The 19,629-nt window shown below is 33.2% G+C and overlaps 1 protein-coding gene across 1 annotated transcript; it reads right to left on the bottom strand.

Annotated features, from left to right (window-relative positions):
- Positions 1-240: 240 nt before the first annotated feature.
- Positions 241-10,834, bottom strand: LOC132630912 (gamma-interferon-responsive lysosomal thiol protein). The gene is made up of 5 exons (XM_060346494.1): positions 10,503-10,834; positions 1,238-1,303; positions 925-1,065; positions 629-721; positions 241-533 (listed from the first exon to the last, which is right to left on the bottom strand). The coding sequence occupies exons 1-5, from the start codon at positions 10,758-10,760 to the stop codon at positions 399-401; spliced, it is 693 nt and encodes a 230-aa protein (XP_060202477.1). The 5' UTR covers positions 10,761-10,834; the 3' UTR covers positions 241-398.
- Between the last annotated feature and the right edge of the window lie 8,795 nt (positions 10,835-19,629).

Raw genomic sequence — 19,629 nt, forward strand, 5'->3', positions numbered from 1 at the left:
AGTGGAATATCGAATATCAGTTCTAGTATACCATTTTCGTCATTTTCTCCGGCTAGTATTGCTCATACATTGGCTAAAACATGTTAGAAGTTGTAAAACGTTATGTATTTTTGTCTTGCTACCCTTTTCAATCTAATTCTCTCATGCTCAACTCCATCACTTCTTTTCAAAGAATTCAACAATATTAATCATTTTCCATGACCAAAATTAGGCAAATATCCTCAAATAATCTCGCAGATATTGATGGAAGTACCTTTAATTTATTCGCATGAACAGTTGCTACAATATTGCTTGAAGAATACAAATTTTAATTGTAAGTTTGCACAATTTGTGCACTCAAAAAATAACTCAACACTCTTAACACATTGCAACTGTTTACATAATTCAGCTATTGGTTATCATCTAAAGCAGACTCGAGGAATACTATCTTGCGCGTTAGTTTTATTGATCTCGAGTGCTTTGGTTTTGCAAGCTTGTGGTATATTGCTCCCACTATAAGCTTTGCAAATGTATGCTATAAAATTCTGGTAATCCTGCAGCCAAAATTGGAATATCTTCATCCATATCATATTGATCGTAGTCTATAGCGAATGAATATAAAAGAGAGGCAGAGAGATTGAGGACTAACTTCTTCAAGAGGCTGATTATTTACTAGCACCCATGGTACAAATCTGTGATTGGGGTTCAACTTTGCAGTTGCATCTGCATATGCTTGCTCTAGCTGTAAGTTCATTTCCATTTAGGAATTTATCAATTTCCAGTTGAGTAGAAAGACAAAAAAGTGCAACCAACTTTGAAAGATATATTTTCAGTTTTATGACTTTTGAATGATCAATATGAGTGACAATGATAATTGAAAGCGATGCCTGCGTGATCAACATTTGACTGATAGTACATACAAACTACAACAACTTTTGCTCTTACCCGATATCCAAGTCCATTATTGTAGCAATTCTTGATGGGAGTTTGGCTCAAACCAGTTGACGCAAAACAAGATTCCCACGAAGAGTGCCTGTTTTCCAGATGTAACAATTCTACGCACTTTATGAACTTGAAATGTGTTTCCTGTTTCATCAATTACTCAAAGAAACAACTTGTGGAATTAGTTAACTTTGAGTTGTTAATTAAATAGCTCACGCTACTGTTCTTATATTCTTATATATAATGCTGACTATTTTCACACTTAATATTTTGTAATTAACTTTTTAATTGCATGGTATGTGCAAGCGGGTGTTACCAGACTTGACCAAACCTTGATAGCACAAGCTTCCACTGTGTTTAGCTGACACTCATCTGTTCCATGCTGCATGTTACATTTAAATTTTAATCATCAAATTGACATGCAATAAAGAATGATAAAAAAAGATAAAGCAACTTGAATTAACAAGAAAAAAAATGGAGCAGGACATCATTCAGTTCCAAGGTCTTGGAGAGAGTTCTTCATTGGGACACTTAAACAGTTTGCCTAGTATAAGTAGTGAACGCACAAAGTAAGATTTAGCATAAGCACTAACCGTTAACGGTCTATGATCACCATTGAACTTGTATACGAGCTTGAATCTGGGGCCATGGGGGGTTGTAAGACTTCAGTTCTTATTCCAATTTCCTGTTTACTTTTTTTTGTTTTTAAGTCGTGTTAGCCTAAGAGTACTTTTGGTATGTGGCGAAAGAATTTCTTTTTTAAAATTTTGTGCTCAATCAAAACACGTCATATAAGATGAAACGGGGCGAATATTTATATAAATACTGAAATTTTTAGGATGATCAGTTCGTTACTGCAAAGTAAATAATTCCCATTGCTGATTTCGAGATCAATAAGTAGATGCCTTACTTTCAAAGCAAGTATATTATATTGGTATTGTTAAGTTAATGTTTTAATTAATTTTGAAACATTTCATCTGATAAAAGTTTTTCAAACTAAATGAATGTGAATTTGAAGATACATTCTTCATTTAGTATTTTACGTTTTAAGTTCTTGAAAGTTACATGAAAGTTGCATGTATTTTAAGAAAAATTCATGAACCTATTTTAAATCCTATTTAATGAAAACTTTTATGTTATGTAATTTTTATCCTATAAATAGTGTTTCATTCCTTTGGAAAAGGCAAGCACTTGAAGAAAACAATTTCCCCTTAAAACTTTAGAGAGACATTGATCAAAAGGTGAAATCACCAATTCAAGAATAGAAGAGCAACTTTCTTGAATGCTACTTGTTGTGGCTTAGTTGAATCTCGAAGATAAAGTTGTTATTTATTCTTCCGTTTGCTCGTGGGAGAGACTCCAACTATCTTCAAGAAACGTCTTAATGTGCCTCTAAGCCAAGCAAGTTTATTTTGGATTTCTTTTATTATTATCATTCTTGTTCTAACAATTTGAAGATAGTTGTCTCTATGGCTACTACATCAACATTGAATGGTGTTCCATCTCTGCCTAATCCTAATTTTGAAATATTCGATGGCAAAGACTTTCCTGGATGGCGTGGAAAGATGGAATTCTTTTTAAGACGATTGAAGTTGGCATATGTTCTCGAACAACCTTGTCCTAATGCTCCTGGTTCTGAGGTAGCAACTGACGAGGCTACTTTGATTAAAGAACAAATTGCCAAGTGGAAAGATGATGATTATTTATGTAAGAATTATATTCTTGGAGGAATGTCCAACAAATTTTATGATCAATATTATACCAAGTGCAAATTTGCTAAGGATATTTGGGACACTCTCCAAATATCTATTTGGCGGAAGAAGCGAGTTCAAAGAAATTTCTTGTTTCAAACTATATGGAGTTCAAACTGGTTGATGATAAGTCAATCACTGAACAAGTGCAAGAATTCCAACTTATAGCTAATAAAATTGCTATCTCTGGAATTGCTCTTGATGAAAATTTTCATGTTGGTGCTATTGTCTCAAAACTTCCTTCCTCTTGAAAAGAATACAGAAGCAAACTCTTACACAAGAAAGAAGATTTGACTCTTGAACAATTGTTGCAGCATTTGCAAATTGAACAAGAGACTCGATATCGTGACAATAATATTTTGAAGGAACCCGTCATGAAAGCTCATGTGGTTGAAGAAAAATCAACCAAGAAGGAATCTGTTAATGAGAAAATTCCGAAGGCAAAGAGAAGTACGAATTTTAAGCATACTAGTACCAATTCTAAGTCGGTTGAATGTTACCACTGTCACAAATTTGGTCACTATGCGCGTGATTGTAAAATTCTTAAAGCTGAAAAGAAGAAAGAAAAGGCAAATAATCATGGAAAAGATGAATTTGTAGCAATGGTTACCGAAGCATTTATAGCAGGAAATCAAGTGGAATGGCGGATAGACAATGGCGCAAGTCGTCATATATCAGGTGATCGAAATGCTTTCAAGACCTATGAATTAGTGGGGGACGATAACGTTTTGTATATGGGAAACTCGTCCTCTGCTAAGGTTGTGGGAAAAGGAACTGTTGAATTGAAGTTTACTTCCGGAAAGATAGTCATGCTGATGGACGTATTACATGTTCCTGAAATTCGGAAGAACTTGGCGTCAGGTACGCTTCTTTCGAAGCATGGTTTTAGAATGATTTTTGAGGCAGATAAATTTATATTGTCTAAAAATGGCATATTTGTTGGAAAAGACTATGCTACAAATGGAATGTTCAAACTCAATATTGATAATGAAAATATTTCTGCTTATATTGTGGAGTCTCTAGATTTATGGCATGAACGTCTTGGTCATGTGAATTTTAGATCCACACAACTTATGGTGAAAAATGAATTAATTAAGGACTGTGGAAAAGATCATACTACTAAGTGTCTTACTTGTAGTAAATGCAAGATAACAAAGAAACCTTTTAAGACGGTTGAAAGGACATCCACACTTTTGGAATTAATTCCCACTGATATTTGTGAGATGGATTGTTTGTCACATCATGATAAGAGATATTTTATCACTTTCATTGACGATTACTCAAGATATACATATGTCTTTCCATTGAGAACAAAAGATGAGGCATTTGAGTCTTTCAAAACATATAAAGCAGAAGTTGAAAATAAATTGAGTTTGAAGATTAAATCAATTAGATCTGATAGAGGTGGAGAATATTTAAAATCAGATTTTATTGATTTTTGTGAAAAAGAAGGCATCGAAAAACAATTGACTACATCTTATACACCACAACAAAATGGTGTAGCAGAAAGGAAAAATAGGACTTTTATAGAGATGGTTAATTCTATGCTTTATGGATCTGGTATGCTTGGAAATTTGTGGACTGAAGCCTTATTTTCAGCCTGTCATATTTTGAATCGAATACCTTCCAAGAAACTTGAGGCATCCCCTTATGAACTTTGGAAGAACCGAAAGCCAAATATAAATTATTTTAAAGTATGGGGTTGTTTGGCTCATGTTAGATTACCAGATCAACATTTGGCTAAGGTTGGCTATAGAGGAGTAGATTGTGTGTTTATTGGTTATTCTCAGACCAGTAAGGCTTATAAATTCTTAAATCTTGAGACTCCAAGTCCTCACACAATTATTGAATCCTTACATGCTAACTTTTTTGAGCATATATTTCCTAAGAAAAAAGAATCTTTAGAACAAGATGCAAGTTATTTTACATCTCCTATTAAAAGGAAAACAATTGAGTCTGTGGAAGAAAGCCATCTGAGGCGCAATATAAGATCATCCCAACCAAAGAACTTTAGACCTGATTTTCAAGTTTATTTGGTTGAAAAAGATCCTGAAAGTTACGCTGAAGCAGTATCTTCCCATAATGCTCCTTTTTGGCATGAAGCTATTGATGATGAAATGCATTCTATCATGTCAAATAATACATGGATTTTATCAAATCTTCCTCCTGGGTGTAAACCTATTGGTTGTAGATGGATATTTAGGAAGAAATTAAACCTGATGGTACTATAGATAAGTACAAAGCTCGCTTGGTAGCAAAAGGTTTTACTCAAATGAAAGATATTGATTATTTTGATAACTTTGCACCTGTAGCTCGGATGACATCTATTCGGCTCTTGATTGCTTTAGCAGCAATTCATAATATTATAATTCATCAAATGGATGTGAAGACTGCGTTTTTGAATGGAGATCTAGATGAAGAAGTTTACATGAAACAACCAGAGGGGTTTATCATTCCTGGTCAGGAATATAAAGTTTGTAAGCTTCTTAAATCTCTTTATGGATTAAAACAAGCTCCAAAGCAATGGCATGAGAAATTTAGAAAGACCATAATTTCTAATGGCTACTCAATCAATGGTGGCGATGTATGCATATTCAGTAAATTTCAAGAAAATTCTGGAGTTATAATCTGTCTCTATGTGGATGACATGTTGATCTTTGGAACTGATATTGAAAGAGTTAAAAAAACAAAATCATTTCTTGCTTCTCAGTTTGAAATGAAGGATCTTAGAGAAGCTGATGTAATTTTGGGCATTAAAATTGTGAGATCAGCTAATGGTTTGACTCTTACTCAAGCAAGTTATATTGAGAAAGTTCTGAAGAGGTTTGGTCATTTTGATGACAAGTCTGCTCCTACACCATTTGATCCTAGCATCAAACTAGTGTGAAACTCTAGTGACATTCTTGATCAATTGACGTATTCTCAGATTGTTGGGAGTCTTATGTATGCCATGCATTGTACCAAGCCAGATATTGGTTATGCAGTAGGAACTTTGAGCAAGTTTACTAGTAACCCCGGAGTTGAACATTGGAATGCCTTAATTCGTGTTTTAAGGTATCTAAAGGGCACGATTAATAATGGCCTACATTATTCTACCTTTCCAGCAGTTATTGAAGGCTATAGTGATGCTACTTGGAATTCTGATCCAAATGACTCTAAATCTATTACTGCTTGGATTTTCACTTTAGTCGGAGCAATAATCTCTTGGAAATCAAAGAAGCAGACATGTATTACTCACTCAACCATGGAGTCAGGATTTATAGCTATGTCTTCTGCTAGAGAAGAAGCTGACTGGCTTCGAAGTATGCTGATAGATATACCTATGTGGAGTAAGCCAATGCCACCTTTGACTATCTATTGTGATAATAAAGTTGTTATTTTTCGGGCTTCAAGTGATTGTTACAATGGCAAATCGAGGCAAGTTCGTCTCAAACACAATCATGTGACACTTCTAAAAAACTGATAAAAATCGACGGACGCGTCGGTTTAAAAAATCGACGGAAAACCGACTCCCTGCGTCGGTTTTTTACATTTCTAATTTTTTTTAATTATTTTAATTAGAAAACCGACGGACAACGTCGGTTTTTTTGGCAGAATTTTGAAAATATATATCCGCAAAAAAAAAAACCGACGTCCCACGTCGGTTTTATTAAAAAAAAAATTAATATAAAACCGACGTCGTACGTCGGTTATATTTTAAATAATATGCAATTCAATTTGTTTTTTAAAAAAATAATAAACAATTTTTTTTTAGGAAATCGACCGTCGGTTTCCTATTTTTTTAAAAAAAAAATTGGTCAAATCTGGTCAAACATGCGGGAAAAACCGACGGATAGGGTCGGTTTTGTCCGTCGGTTTTTCTTTAAAAACATTCCAGACGGGTTTTCATACCCATTTCTTCTCCTCTTCCCAATTAAACTCTCATTCCCCTCAAACCCTAGCTACCCGCCGCCCCCCCCCCTCCGCCCAGCGCCGCCGCCTGCGCAGCCCGTCCCCACCAACCCCAGACCCGTTTTGAAGTTAATTAATTGAGGTTAGATTCTCTTAAATTAGGGCTTTTAAAATTCTTTCAATTTTAGTTTTATTTGTAGATTTTAGGCCTAATGCTAATCTATTTAGCTTTGTTAAACATCATTTGCAATGTTATTAATGTTGAATTTGTGAAAAAATGTAAACTTTATTTGACTAGTTTAGTTGTCATTTTTTTTTTTTTTTTGCTTGGGATTGTGCTATATTTCATGTTCTTTGTCATTACTATTGATGTTGAATATGTGCAAAAATGTATACTTTAATTATTTGACTAGTTTTTTTTTTTTTTGGATTGTGCTTTTTGTTAGAATTCCATAAGTTATTAGAATTGTTATTGATCATTCCAAATTAGAATTGGTTGAGATTGTGCTTTTCAAAGTTAGAATTGTTAAGTTATAGTATTTCTATAACCTCAATACTAAAATGTAGATTTTATTTCTCTAGATTTACTTTTCAATTTTTAGAATTGGTTGGAATTGTGTTTTTCAAAGTTAGAATTATTAAGTTATGTTAGAATTATTAAGTTATAATATTTCTATAACCTCAAAACTAAAATGTAGACTTTATTTGACTAGATTTACTTTTCAATTTTTAGAATTAAAGTTAGAATCCATAAGTTATTAAAGTTAGAATTGTTATTGAGAATTCAAAGTTAGAATTGGTTGGGATTGTTCTTTTCAAAATTATATTAAAGTTAGAATTTATAAATTATTAAAGTTAGAATTGTTATTGAGAATTCAAAGTTAGAAGTGGTTGGGATTGTGTTTCTTAAGTTATATTTTAAGTTAGAATTTTTAAGTTATAATATATTTCTATAACTTCAATAATTTGTGGGTATATTTTTGTAGATGGATCGTATGTGGATGTATAATATGAATAATAGTAATCGTGTGGGTGTACATGATGAATTTGTTGAAGGTGTTGATGGGTTTATCACACATTCAATGACACTTCACCCTTTTCAAAATGAAGGGGTAATTAGGTGTCCTTGTTCTCATTGCCGATGTATGAAGTATTTGAAACCGGAAGCGGTTAGGGTTCATTTATATAGTCGTGGGTTTAAGCAGAAATATTATGTTTGGACTGATCATGGAGAGACTGATGGGGTCAATGGTATATTTTACAATATGGTTGTCAGTGAAAGTAATGTGTCGCAGGAATATAGTAATGTCCAATATGATAGAGTTAATGATATGGTTAATGATGCTTTTGGCGTACAGTCTGGGTTTGAACCTGGGCAAAATTTTGAGGAACCTCCTAATGAAGAAGCAATGCGCTTCTATCAAGAATTAGAAGAGGCTAGTCGTCCACTTTAGGTAGGGAGTCAGCATTCTAAGTTGTATGTTGCAGTTAGAATGATTAACATCAAATCAGATTGGACTATTGCTGAAGCTGCTATGGACTCAATGATTAAGCTTGTAGGGGAACTAGTTAGTCCGGAATTCGACATACCTAAGAGTTACTATGAAGCAAAGAGATTGTGTTAAAACTAGTTAATTGTACTTTTGGTTGGACATTTAAATATTTCTGAACTTTGAAGGTCTATTTAGATCGTATTTGATGTGTTTAGATAGTGTTTGATGTGCTTTATTATTACTTAGGGTGATTTTATGTGTTGTAGCTCTTTTAGAATTGATTTGGAGCATTTTAATGCTAGTTTTGAGCTGCTTTTGGTACTGGTTTCTGTGCAGGTGTGGCTGCAGAAAATGCAGGAATTGAATACAGGAAATTTTCCAGAAAACCGACGCAGTCCGTCGGTTTTCTGGAAATTAATTTTGGAAATTTTCCAGAAAACCGACGGAAAACCAACTCAGTCCGTTGGTTTTCTGGAAAATAATTCTGAAATTTTATGAAAAAATCGACGCACTGTGTCGGTTTTGTATTTAAAATAAAAAAAATTAAATAAAAAACCAACGTCGTGCGTCGGTTTTTCCATAAAATAAATATTGTTTTTATATAACATAATAAATCAGAAATTAAAAAAACCGACTCAGTCCGTCGGTTTTTTTTATTTTTTAAAATTATTGTATAAAACCCGACGGACCACGTAACCGACGCAGTCCGTCACAAAAAACCGACGTGGTCCGTCGATTTTCAAAAAGCGAGGCTATGTAAATCGACGGACCGTAAAGAGTCGGTTTCCCGTCAGTTTCATTGAAAAAACCGACGCAGTCCGTCGATTTTCGTCGTCGGTTTTTCTCGTTTTTTTAGTAGTGTGAGAAGACTATTGGACGATGGCATAATATCGCTTCAATATGTGAAGTCCAGATTTAATCTAGCAGATCCTTTGTCTAAAGGGTTAGGCAAAGAGTTAGTAATGGAAACTTGTAAAGGGATGGGAATAAAGCCTGTTGTAAATTAATTGTACTTTATGGTAACCCTACCTAATGATGTAATCTTAGGTTCAAAGGAAAAACAAGTAAAGTTACAATTGTGGAGCACATCAATAAAATTTCCATTTCTTCAAAGAGTGAGTAAATGTGCATAGGTTGAGATTCTATTCTCTTAATAAATCTATAAGACCGATCTCGGTTGGAGTTAGTATGACAACTCTTGATAGATTTACCAATATTCCTTCTGTAGAGGAGGATGAGATTATATTCTCTTAATAAGTCTATAAACCGGTATCGGTTGGAGTGTGTAGGAACCCTCTTGATAGATTTACCGACACTTTGCTTTAAAGGAGGATGAGATTAAATTCTCTTAATGAGTTCATAGACTGTTTGGTCGGAGTATGCAAAGTTACTCTTGATGAATTCACCGCGCTAAGTGCGAAGTGGAGGTCGCTTCAATAAGATTTTTAACAGGGAAATCTTAAAGCACTTAGTTTAAAGGATTCAGGACACATGGCCGTAAGGTGTCGAAGGATTACGATTTTCACCGGAACATAGTAATGTGCGTGGAAATTTTTCTACTTCATTTAATGATCTACTCAGTTCAAGATTCGTTCACTAAGTAGTCAATGATTTAGAATGTATTCACTAGCTAATGGTTCAAGTCCAAAAGACACCATTATTGATGCATATTACTAGATTAATGTCTCAAAAATATTTTCAAAATTTCTTGAAACAAGTGGGGGATTGTTAAGTTAATGTTTTAATTAATTTTGAAACATTTCATCTGATAAAAGTTTTTCAAACTAAATGAATGTGAATTTGAAGATACATTCTTCATTTAGTATTTTACGTTTTAGGTTCTTGAAAGTTACATGAAAGTTGCATATATTTTAAGAAAAATTCATGAACCTATTTTAAATCCTATTTAATGAAAACTTTTATGTAATTTTTATCCTATAAATAGTGTTTCATTCCTTTGGAAAAGGCAAGCACTTGAAGAAAACAATTTCCCCTTAAAACTTTAGAGAGACATTGATCAAAAGGTGAAATCACCAATTCAAGAATAAAAGAGCAACTTTCTTGAATGCTACTTGTTGTGGCTTAGTTGAATCCCGAAGATAGAGTTGTTATTTATTCTTCCGTTTGCTCGTGGGAGAGACTCCAACTATTTTCAAGAAACATCTTAACGTGCCTCTAAGCCTAACAAATTTATTTTGAATTTCTTTTATTATTATCATTCTTGTTCTAACAGGTATGAATGAACATATAATTCTAGATAATAGAATGTATAAGAATCTTGCCATATGACACGAGTAAAGCAGAGTTAGGTGACACCACTTGGTTTAAGGTCTCTTCACCGGTGGCTAGAATGGGTCTAAAAGCTTAACAAGGTTAAGGAAGTAAGGAAATAACCAAATAAACTGAAAATCTCTACAAGCTGAAGTTTGGAGAAAAGAAACGGAACCTGGCAAATCCAGCTGGTGTTAGGTGCAATTTGAGTATTACCCCAAGGAACAAGCCTAAGATTCACAATTGAACCAAGATCTGTTTGAAGAACCTTAACTAATTGGTTCACAATGAAATCTGCACAATATGGACACAAGGATTCATAGTACAAGGACAAGTTAACTTTGTCTTGTGAAGACACATGAGATTGAAACATGAGCAATGGAATCAAAGCAAATGTAATGATAAGTCTAGTGATTTGATTATGTGATGCCATTTCCCCTTGTGGAACTAATACTTTTTTCTTCTGATCTTTTTATCCTGTTTCTGTACTTAAGTTTCCAACTTTTTCTTTTTCAGTTTGCTTTAGCTTTTACACCTACCTGCCCTTCCATTCCTCACCCCACCTACCACAATAAATTCTTGAATTATTAACTTCTGAAATTTCAGGTATGGTAGATACGCAACAAGAAAAAAAAAAAAAGGAGTTATTATTAGTCATCTGCTTTGGAATTAGTACAACGAGTAGTAACCGTATTTTACCGGCTAGAGTTAATACTTTTGTCATGTTGAAAATGTAAATACAAGAATTATTTGGCGGACAGGTTCTCAGAATCTGCTTTGATTTTAACCATCTTGATTAGAGCTAAAATGGATGCTAGACTTGATATATGGTATAAAAAAAAAAGGCCAAGTTTAATATATCCAAGAATTACTCATGGAATCCCAGTCTTGACCTAACTTTCTGCTCATCATTTCACAAGAAGTTAAATTAGGAAATTTCTAACTTCTGTTTACCAGTTTAGGGCAATGGGCATAATAGTAACAACTGTGCCTCAATCCAAAACAAGTTCGAACCGGCTACTATATGAATCCTCATTGTCCTTGTCTCTCCTCATACCAATACAATATTATAAGAGACAGTTAAAAAAATAAAAGAAAAAAGGACTAGAAGATCTCTATATTTTCTACTAGCAGATAAATTATAAAGCCATGGAACTAAAGTAAACTTAATGAAATGACTATTTAATTTCAACTAAGTGATATTGCCTATTTAACCTTTTTTCTTCCAAATGTGCCTTATTTTTGGCTAAATCTACAAGTATTACAAAAGTGATAGTAGGTTTTCTGAAACAACTTCCTTTCATGTGATTTTAGGTCTATCTCATCCTCTTTTTAGCATGCCACGCACCATAATTTTACAACTTGGGACCTTATGGCCAATATGGTAGTGTTTTGATGGCCCATACCAATTCAATATTAGTTAAAGGCCAGTCCAGATATGACTAACTTTATTCCACACATACTTCTGATCAGTCTTTTCCAGTAAAAGCACCTTAAGCTTTAGAAGAGTGCTTCTTACTTTATTCTGAAATGACTCATCAGAATTTTCTTCCACACAATTGAAAAAGAGGGAAGGGTGCTTATGTTCTGCAAAATCAAAATTTATGCAACTCTCATGGATAGAACAGTTTCTGATCTTATTGAACAAACTATTCCAAAGTTACATTTTAGTAGTATCTCATTATATTATGATTATGGTTATATCTCCTTGGATTTTTCGACTTCCTGAGGGAATGATTGGCAGATTGCAGGAGGTGTAGGTCCTGTATAATCTTTACATACATATTTTTCATAATTCTGATAATCCTGCAGTTACAACTTGCAATAATGTATTGGATTTAATTGCTGAACCATAATAAAAGGTTTATTATTAAATAATAAAAGATGAGACGTTGAAAACTAACAAGTCCAAGAGGATTGTTGTTCACTAGCACCCATGGGAGAAATTTATGAGGAGGATTAAGACTAGCTGTTTCGTTGGCATAGTTCACTTCAAGCTGCACCGATTTCTTTGCGTTAGCAAAGTTAGTTTAAAGAAATAATCTTATTTATTGCATATTGATAAATATTTTGGAGCCATTTCACGGAGGGTCATTCAGTTTCTAATTTATTGCACCAAAATCATAAAACTAATATTTGTAACGGCAAAATAACTCAACAATACCTGTATATCACAAAATGTAAAAAATGCCAAAACTAAAATGGTAAATTTAGTTCTCAAACAAGTAGGCTTCCACTTTATCAACTATTTAATGCAATACCTATCTAGCTCCACTGCAAGAAAATGGACTTTTGTGGCGATAATAGTTGCCACAGATGACAAAATAACTCGCCACCAGAGGTTCAGTTCTGTGGCGACCAATATCGCTACAAAGGCTTATTAGATCGCCACGAAAATCACTCACGAAAAGTGTTGCAAGAAAGGGTCGCCACAAAAACTTGCAGTTGCGAAAGTTTAGCTGCCACAAAAGTTTATAGTTTTTGAAAGTCTATTCGTGGCAACAACGGTCGCCACTAACGCCTCTTTTAAAACCCAAAAAAAATTGATAGGCTGGTGTATTCCTGCTAATTGCCCAACAACATTAAAAATATAACAAACCCCGCCAATACTTTTTCCTTCATATTTTATTAGAATAATTAATAGTACATATATATATATTTTGTGGCGACTTAAGTACAGTTGCGACTAAAAAGGTTATATTCTGTGGAGACTTTTAGAATCGCCACTAAAACTATCATTTTCTGCGGCAACGGCCTGGAGTCACCACAATACCCTTACTTTTGTGGCAACTATATTTGTCTCCACCTTGTAGTGCACCCAAAAAAAAAATGAAATTCGATTTAGTGTGATATATAGGCATAGTTGTGTTTCGAATGCAAATTAGAGTATAGATCAGGGCGGATACAGCCTTTAACTTTCGGGTTTACGTGAACTCAGTAATTTTTACGTAAATTCTATATTTATTTAAAAAAATCTCCTAAATATACATAAATATTTGACCATGAACCTAGTTATTATCTTATATTAATTTGAGGTCGCCATAAAAATCCATAAACTCCATAGCCTGAATCCGCTTCTAAGTATAGAACAAGTGAGTGATGTGCTTGGGGAGAATAAAGAAAATTTAAGTAAATCATGAAAAAACTGACATCTATTCCATCAGTGCTCTAGTGACAAAGAGTAACGTTATCAGAATATTGATTCAGGGATTTAAAGCACTTTCCCCCACTTTGTTTTCTTGCCAACAAAGCTAGATTCACAACACGTGCAATAAACTAGTAATGTATTTCCTGCAACACAAAATATAAAATGTAGATAAGAAAACAACATATTTTGCCCTAAAACAAAAAACAACATTACTAAAAAAAAAAAAATCAACTACTCTGAACAGACTATTTAACAAAAGACTTATTCAGATGGTTTAGACTTTTAACTTTTATATACTGACGGTGCAAGAGATTATCTCATATCGTCTAAATAATCACTATAAATAATTGTCTATAATAAGTGAAACTGTAACCTCAAAAGACGGGTTATATCTGCTACAACATATAACATGTCAAAGTGCTGATAATGTAAAAGTTCCTTAATTATTTTGTCGGTATACATAAGTTATATAAAATAGCTTACCCGGGTCGGCTCTAGCCGTAGGCCACTAAGGCACATACCTTAGGCCCCAATTTGGCCCCAAATTTTACCAAGTTCAACTTATATGTTAATTTTTTTCTTAAAGAAAATTGATTATTTATGATAAAAAGTACAACATTTTTTTTATAAATTTATATTATTATATTCTCCATACCTTTTCGAATAGAAGAAATCAGGAAATAAATATTTGTCTATTTACTTTATGTGCTCTAATACTCACATTATTTTATTCTCTTTAACTCCTTTTGGATTGTCTTTCTTCAAATCTCTGATAAGTTATACTCCGTCAAAAATATGAGTCAATAACGGTAAAGTGTTGAACAAAGTGATCGAATTGCAAATTCTCTTTTTGTTTCTTCTTAGGTTTTCAAGCGTTGCAGCAAGCATATTGAAGCGAGATATACCAAGTTATCAACTTCTAAAATCAGATTTTATCATATAACTCTATTATTTTTATCTAAAATTTGTCAACTTATTGCTTATAGAATTATGTTAATAGTTCCTGTAATAATTGGCTCAATAGAAGAATGTTTTTCAACATTGAAATCGATAAAATCTTACTTAAAATTAACAATTAAAAAAACAAAATTATTAAAAGAAATCTACTATAAAATAAATTATTAAGTAATGATTTTGCATCTAAAAAAAAAGGTTAGAAAAATAGATTTCAAATGAATATGTATGAAGTTTGTTTAGGTTTTAGGCCTCCAATTAAAGTCACTTTATGTCTCCAATTCTGTTGAGCCGCCCCTATAGCTTACCCAAAGAATTGCACGGATTACCTTCGCATGGATTGGTCTTTAGTTATTGTCCCTCAAATCACTGGTCATTAATTTTTGCCCCTACTTCTCATTTAGTGAAATTTGTGGGCCAACGTATCCTTATTCGCTGGTTTACGAAATCAGAGATTTTGGGTTCGAACACCAGTAGAGTAAAAAAAAAAATCAAAAGACAAAAAACTATGCCTATTCAGAATAAAGTTATGCCTCAAGACATAATTCTGTAGTATCCTACAGAACTATGCCGGACAAGGCATAGTTTCTATGTAGTTACATATAAACAATGCCTTAAGGCATTTTTCTGTAGAATAACTTAATTTCCATAGAACTATGCCGGAAAATGCATAGTTTCTATGTAACATAATTTCTATGTTACATAAACTATGTTTTGTCTGGCATAATTTTGTAGAAATTAAGTTATACTACAATACTATGCCGGAAAAGGCATATGACAGAACTATGTCTTAAGGCATAACTTTGCCCGAATAGGCATAGTTTCTAATGAAAACCTCCCCTTGCGAATATTTTTTATTTATTGTGCTGGTATTTGAGCCCAGAATGTCAGTGATATTTTCGGCCACTTTTTTATTACTTAAAGTGACGAAGGACAAAAAATTAAAGACCAATGATTTGAGGGGCAAAAATTAAAGACCACCCCTGAAATAGGGCATTTGTGCGAATAGCCCTAGCTTACCACATCAGGCCATTCATGAATCATTTTTTTGCGTGGATTTCCCTTCAAAGGCGTTTGTCTTTAATTTTTGCCCCTCAAATCGATGGTCTTTAATTTTTAGCCCTCGCTTAAAAAAATGATCAAAAAATACTTCGAGGTTCTGAGTTCGAACCCTTGCTAAGGTAGAATTTGTCTTAAGGCATAACTAAATGGGAAAATTTCACTTATAAGCAATTTATGGGTCAAAATGACATATTCATAGCCCATATTTTAAATTACAAACCTACAGCCCAACATTTCATGGCCCAACTTGAATATTCACCTTTATACAACAATATACAACTTTATACACCTACTGTAGACAATGTATACACCTTGTATGAAAGTGTATAATAATGTATAAGACTAGTATACAATATTACACAACAATATATAACTTTATACATCTACTGTAGATAATGTATAAACCTTGTATAAAAGTGTATAATAATGTATAAGACTAGTAAAAAACTGAAATGGAAAAAAATGACTATGGCAGGTAATTAAAAAAAGATGGGCTAAAAAGGGTAAATATCTTACCACAATTGGTATACAGTGTAAAATTCCGTAAAATTCCCTAACTAAATTCTGCATTCAGTTATTCCTTAAGGCAAATTCTGCCTTATAAGTTCGCAAGGCAAATTTGTTTTTTTACTCTGGCCTAACTTGCTATGAAATTCTACCTTGCAAATTATTTTTTTACACTCTACTGGGGTTCAAACTCATAATCTCAGGGGCATTTTCGGCCACTTAAAGTGTCGAAGGGAAAAAATTAAAGATCATCAATTTGAGGGACAGAAATTAAAGACCAACATTTCATGGCCCAACTTGAATATTCACCTTTATACAACAATATACAACTTTATACACCTACTGTAGACAATGTATACACCTTGTATGAAAGTTTATAATAATGTATAAGACTGGTATACAATATTACACAACAATATATAACTTTATACATCTACTGTAGACAATGTATAAACCTTGTGTAAAAGTGTATAATAATGTATAAGACTAGTAAAAAACTGAAACGGAAAAAAATGGCTATGGCAGGTAATTAAAAAAAGATGGGCTAAAAAGGGTAAATATTTTGCCACAATTGATATACAGTGTAAAATTCCGTAAAATTCCCTAACTAAATTCTGCATTCAGTTATTCCTTAAGGCAAATTCTGCCTTATAAGTTCGCAAGGCAAATTTGTTTTTTTACTCTGGCCTAACTTGCTATGAAATTCTACCTTGCAAATTATTTTTTTACACTCTACTGGGGTTCAAACTCATAATCTCAGGGGTATTTTCGGCCACTTAAAGTGTCGAAGGGCAAAAATTAAAGATCATCAATTTGAGGGACAGAAATTAAAGATCACCTCCGAATAATGGCATTTGTGCGAATGATGGTCTTTCATGAATAGCACAAGCCTCCAGCATGTTCAGCTCACACTCCTCTACGCCGTTCTGCATATTTCAGAACTTAAAGTTATTTATTATTTATACAACTGAAATTCAAGGTATAATATCGAAAGAACTCGTCCACAAAAACAAGTAATTAAGATACAAATGTGAACAAGAAAAAGGGAATGCCAATGGTATATATACTCAAACCTGCCAAATCCAGCTAATTCTATCAGTGAGTTCAGTGTCACCCCAAGGGACCAGCCTAAGATTGATAATTGAGATGAGATCCATTGCAATTAGACAGGTTCCCCACTAAAAACCTTTCACAGTAGGGACAAAGGGCACCTATTGAAAGGTTTAGTTCCTGATCATCAGGAAGAACTTTGAGTTGTTGTAGTATCAACATCCTCATATTCTTCATAGTCTGAGAAAGCATTTGACAAATATATTAAGCACAAGCAAGAAACAGAAAACCAAGAATGTAAGAGTTAGCTTTTTATGAGAAACCATTTTACATTACACTATTACAACTGAAGCACAATTTTTGAAATTTGTTACTGGTGAAATGATACTCAAGGTAGCTAGCACCATGTCCTTTTAAAGAATCTATCTTTTGCCACTCGAGTCAAACTTTTTTTATGTCTTCAGTAACACAAAGATTATGCTTTCTGATGACATATGCATTTACATATTAAGTCTAAATTCTATATATTGACAGTGTAGATAATATTTATACTATCAGATTTTTTATAACGTAATTATAGGTCAATCTATATGATACTCCCTCCATCCATTTTTACTTGTCCTGCATTGACTTTGCACACCCTTTAAGGAGCCATAAATAAAATGACAATTTTACTGTATCACCCCTAATTATTATTAAGTCATTTAATGATTGAAATCAATTCAACATTACTTTAAAAGTTGGGTAGCCACTAATAATTCCTTGAAGTTTCCAACTCAATAATTAATAATAAGGATAAAATAGGTATGAAATGACAAATTATCTCTTAGTTTTTCAAACTTGACAAGTAAAAGTGGACATCTATTTTTAGTATATAGGACAAGTAAAAATGGAAGGAGGGAGTAATTGGTAACATGGTAAAAATGTCAACTGCTATAATATTATTACAAGTTAAAATTGACTAATAGAGTAAAAGTTCTTTACATTAGAGTATATATATATAAGTTAAAATCAACTTATAACCTGTTTTGTCAAACTTCTAAATACAACTTATTTTAATAAGTGCTTTTTTTAAAAGTGTTTTTAAAAAAAAGTATTTTTGGCAAAAAACAATTTGTGTTTGACCAATTAATTTAAAAATAATTTTGAGCAGCAATTAGTATTTGATCAAGCTTTTAAAAAGTGCTTTTAAGTATATTTTCTCAAAAGTATTTTTCAAAAAAGTGCTTTTGCTCAAAAACTTTTTTTTAGCTTCTGAAAAACTGATTCTGCTACTTTCTAGAAGCACTTATTTTCTCCCAAAAGCTTGGTCAAACACCTCACTTTGTTTAAACACTTTTGAAAAAAAAAAAGTTTGACCAAACAAGCTATTTTTTTATTTTATTTTATTTATAAGCCTTCACCTTAGGTTGTGATCCCTTTGGTGTGGTGGTTTAGGCTTGACTCCTACCATGTCTATTAATACAAAAACTTACATATGCTAGAGGGGAACATGGACCAATACCTCTAACCAAGGAAATCTGCACAGATGAAAAGAAGGATTAAGCCTATACATTATCCTTCCCTAGGAACATATATACTATTCAACTTACAAAAAAAATTGCATTTGTCATATCTTCTTCTCATAGAAGGAAACCTCCATTTATCCAGTTGAATCAAACCTTTAACTTCCTGGGGTAACAGATTGTGGGAAGTGTAAAAGGTTTCCTTTCCACTGGCAGATGCAAGTTTAGCAAGAAAATCAGCAATACCATTAGCTTCTCTATAACAGTGCTTGAACATCACTGTTTCATTGCCTCTGTTAGTATTATGGATAATATTTTTTAGCTTCATGTCGTTAGTGGTCTTTTGGTTGACCACATCACTGATAACCATGGAGTCCATTTCGATGATAATATTGTTGAAGCCATTTTTCTTGCACCACTGGACTGCATACTCTGCCGCTTTTGCTTATAAGTAATCGTTGCTGCAACACTCATCAGGCTAGGAAAAAACTATGCAGAAATCACCATTACTGTCTCTTATATTTCCACGTATACCAACTTTGATGTAAGTCCCATCAACATTCATCTTAAACAATCCTTGCTCTGGAAATTGCCAAGTTACCTGAGTGATATTGATCACTGGCTGCAGTTATTCCATGCTCTCACAAAACATGAGCTAGTTTCCTGTGAGGACACAGTTAGGGGATACCACATTCATTGCAGTCTTAGTGTTCCAGATAATTTGATATTCCATCTTCCTCTTATTCATCTTCATTTGATCTGAAAACATGCAAGAGGTCTTCCAGATTTCCCAACAAATAAAGATTGGAGCAACTTGGATAAGCTTATGAACACTGTTTTTAATCTTATGATTCCACCAGTTCTGAATGGTTCTTTGGATAGGGCTTGGATGATGATTTATGCCAAGAGAAGCACCAATGTATCTCCATATATGTTTTTCCACTTCACTATGAGTAAGGGTGTGATTTATGTAATCAATGATTGGGATAGTACAGCAAAAACAAACAGCATTGGAATAGATGCCTAATCTGCCAATAGCTTCATTAAAAGACAACTTTCCATGGTACAATCTCCAT

Source organism: Lycium barbarum, chromosome 3 (genome assembly GCF_019175385.1).
Source record: "Lycium barbarum isolate Lr01 chromosome 3, ASM1917538v2, whole genome shotgun sequence".
NCBI classification, from domain to species: domain Eukaryota; kingdom Viridiplantae; phylum Streptophyta; class Magnoliopsida; order Solanales; family Solanaceae; genus Lycium; species Lycium barbarum.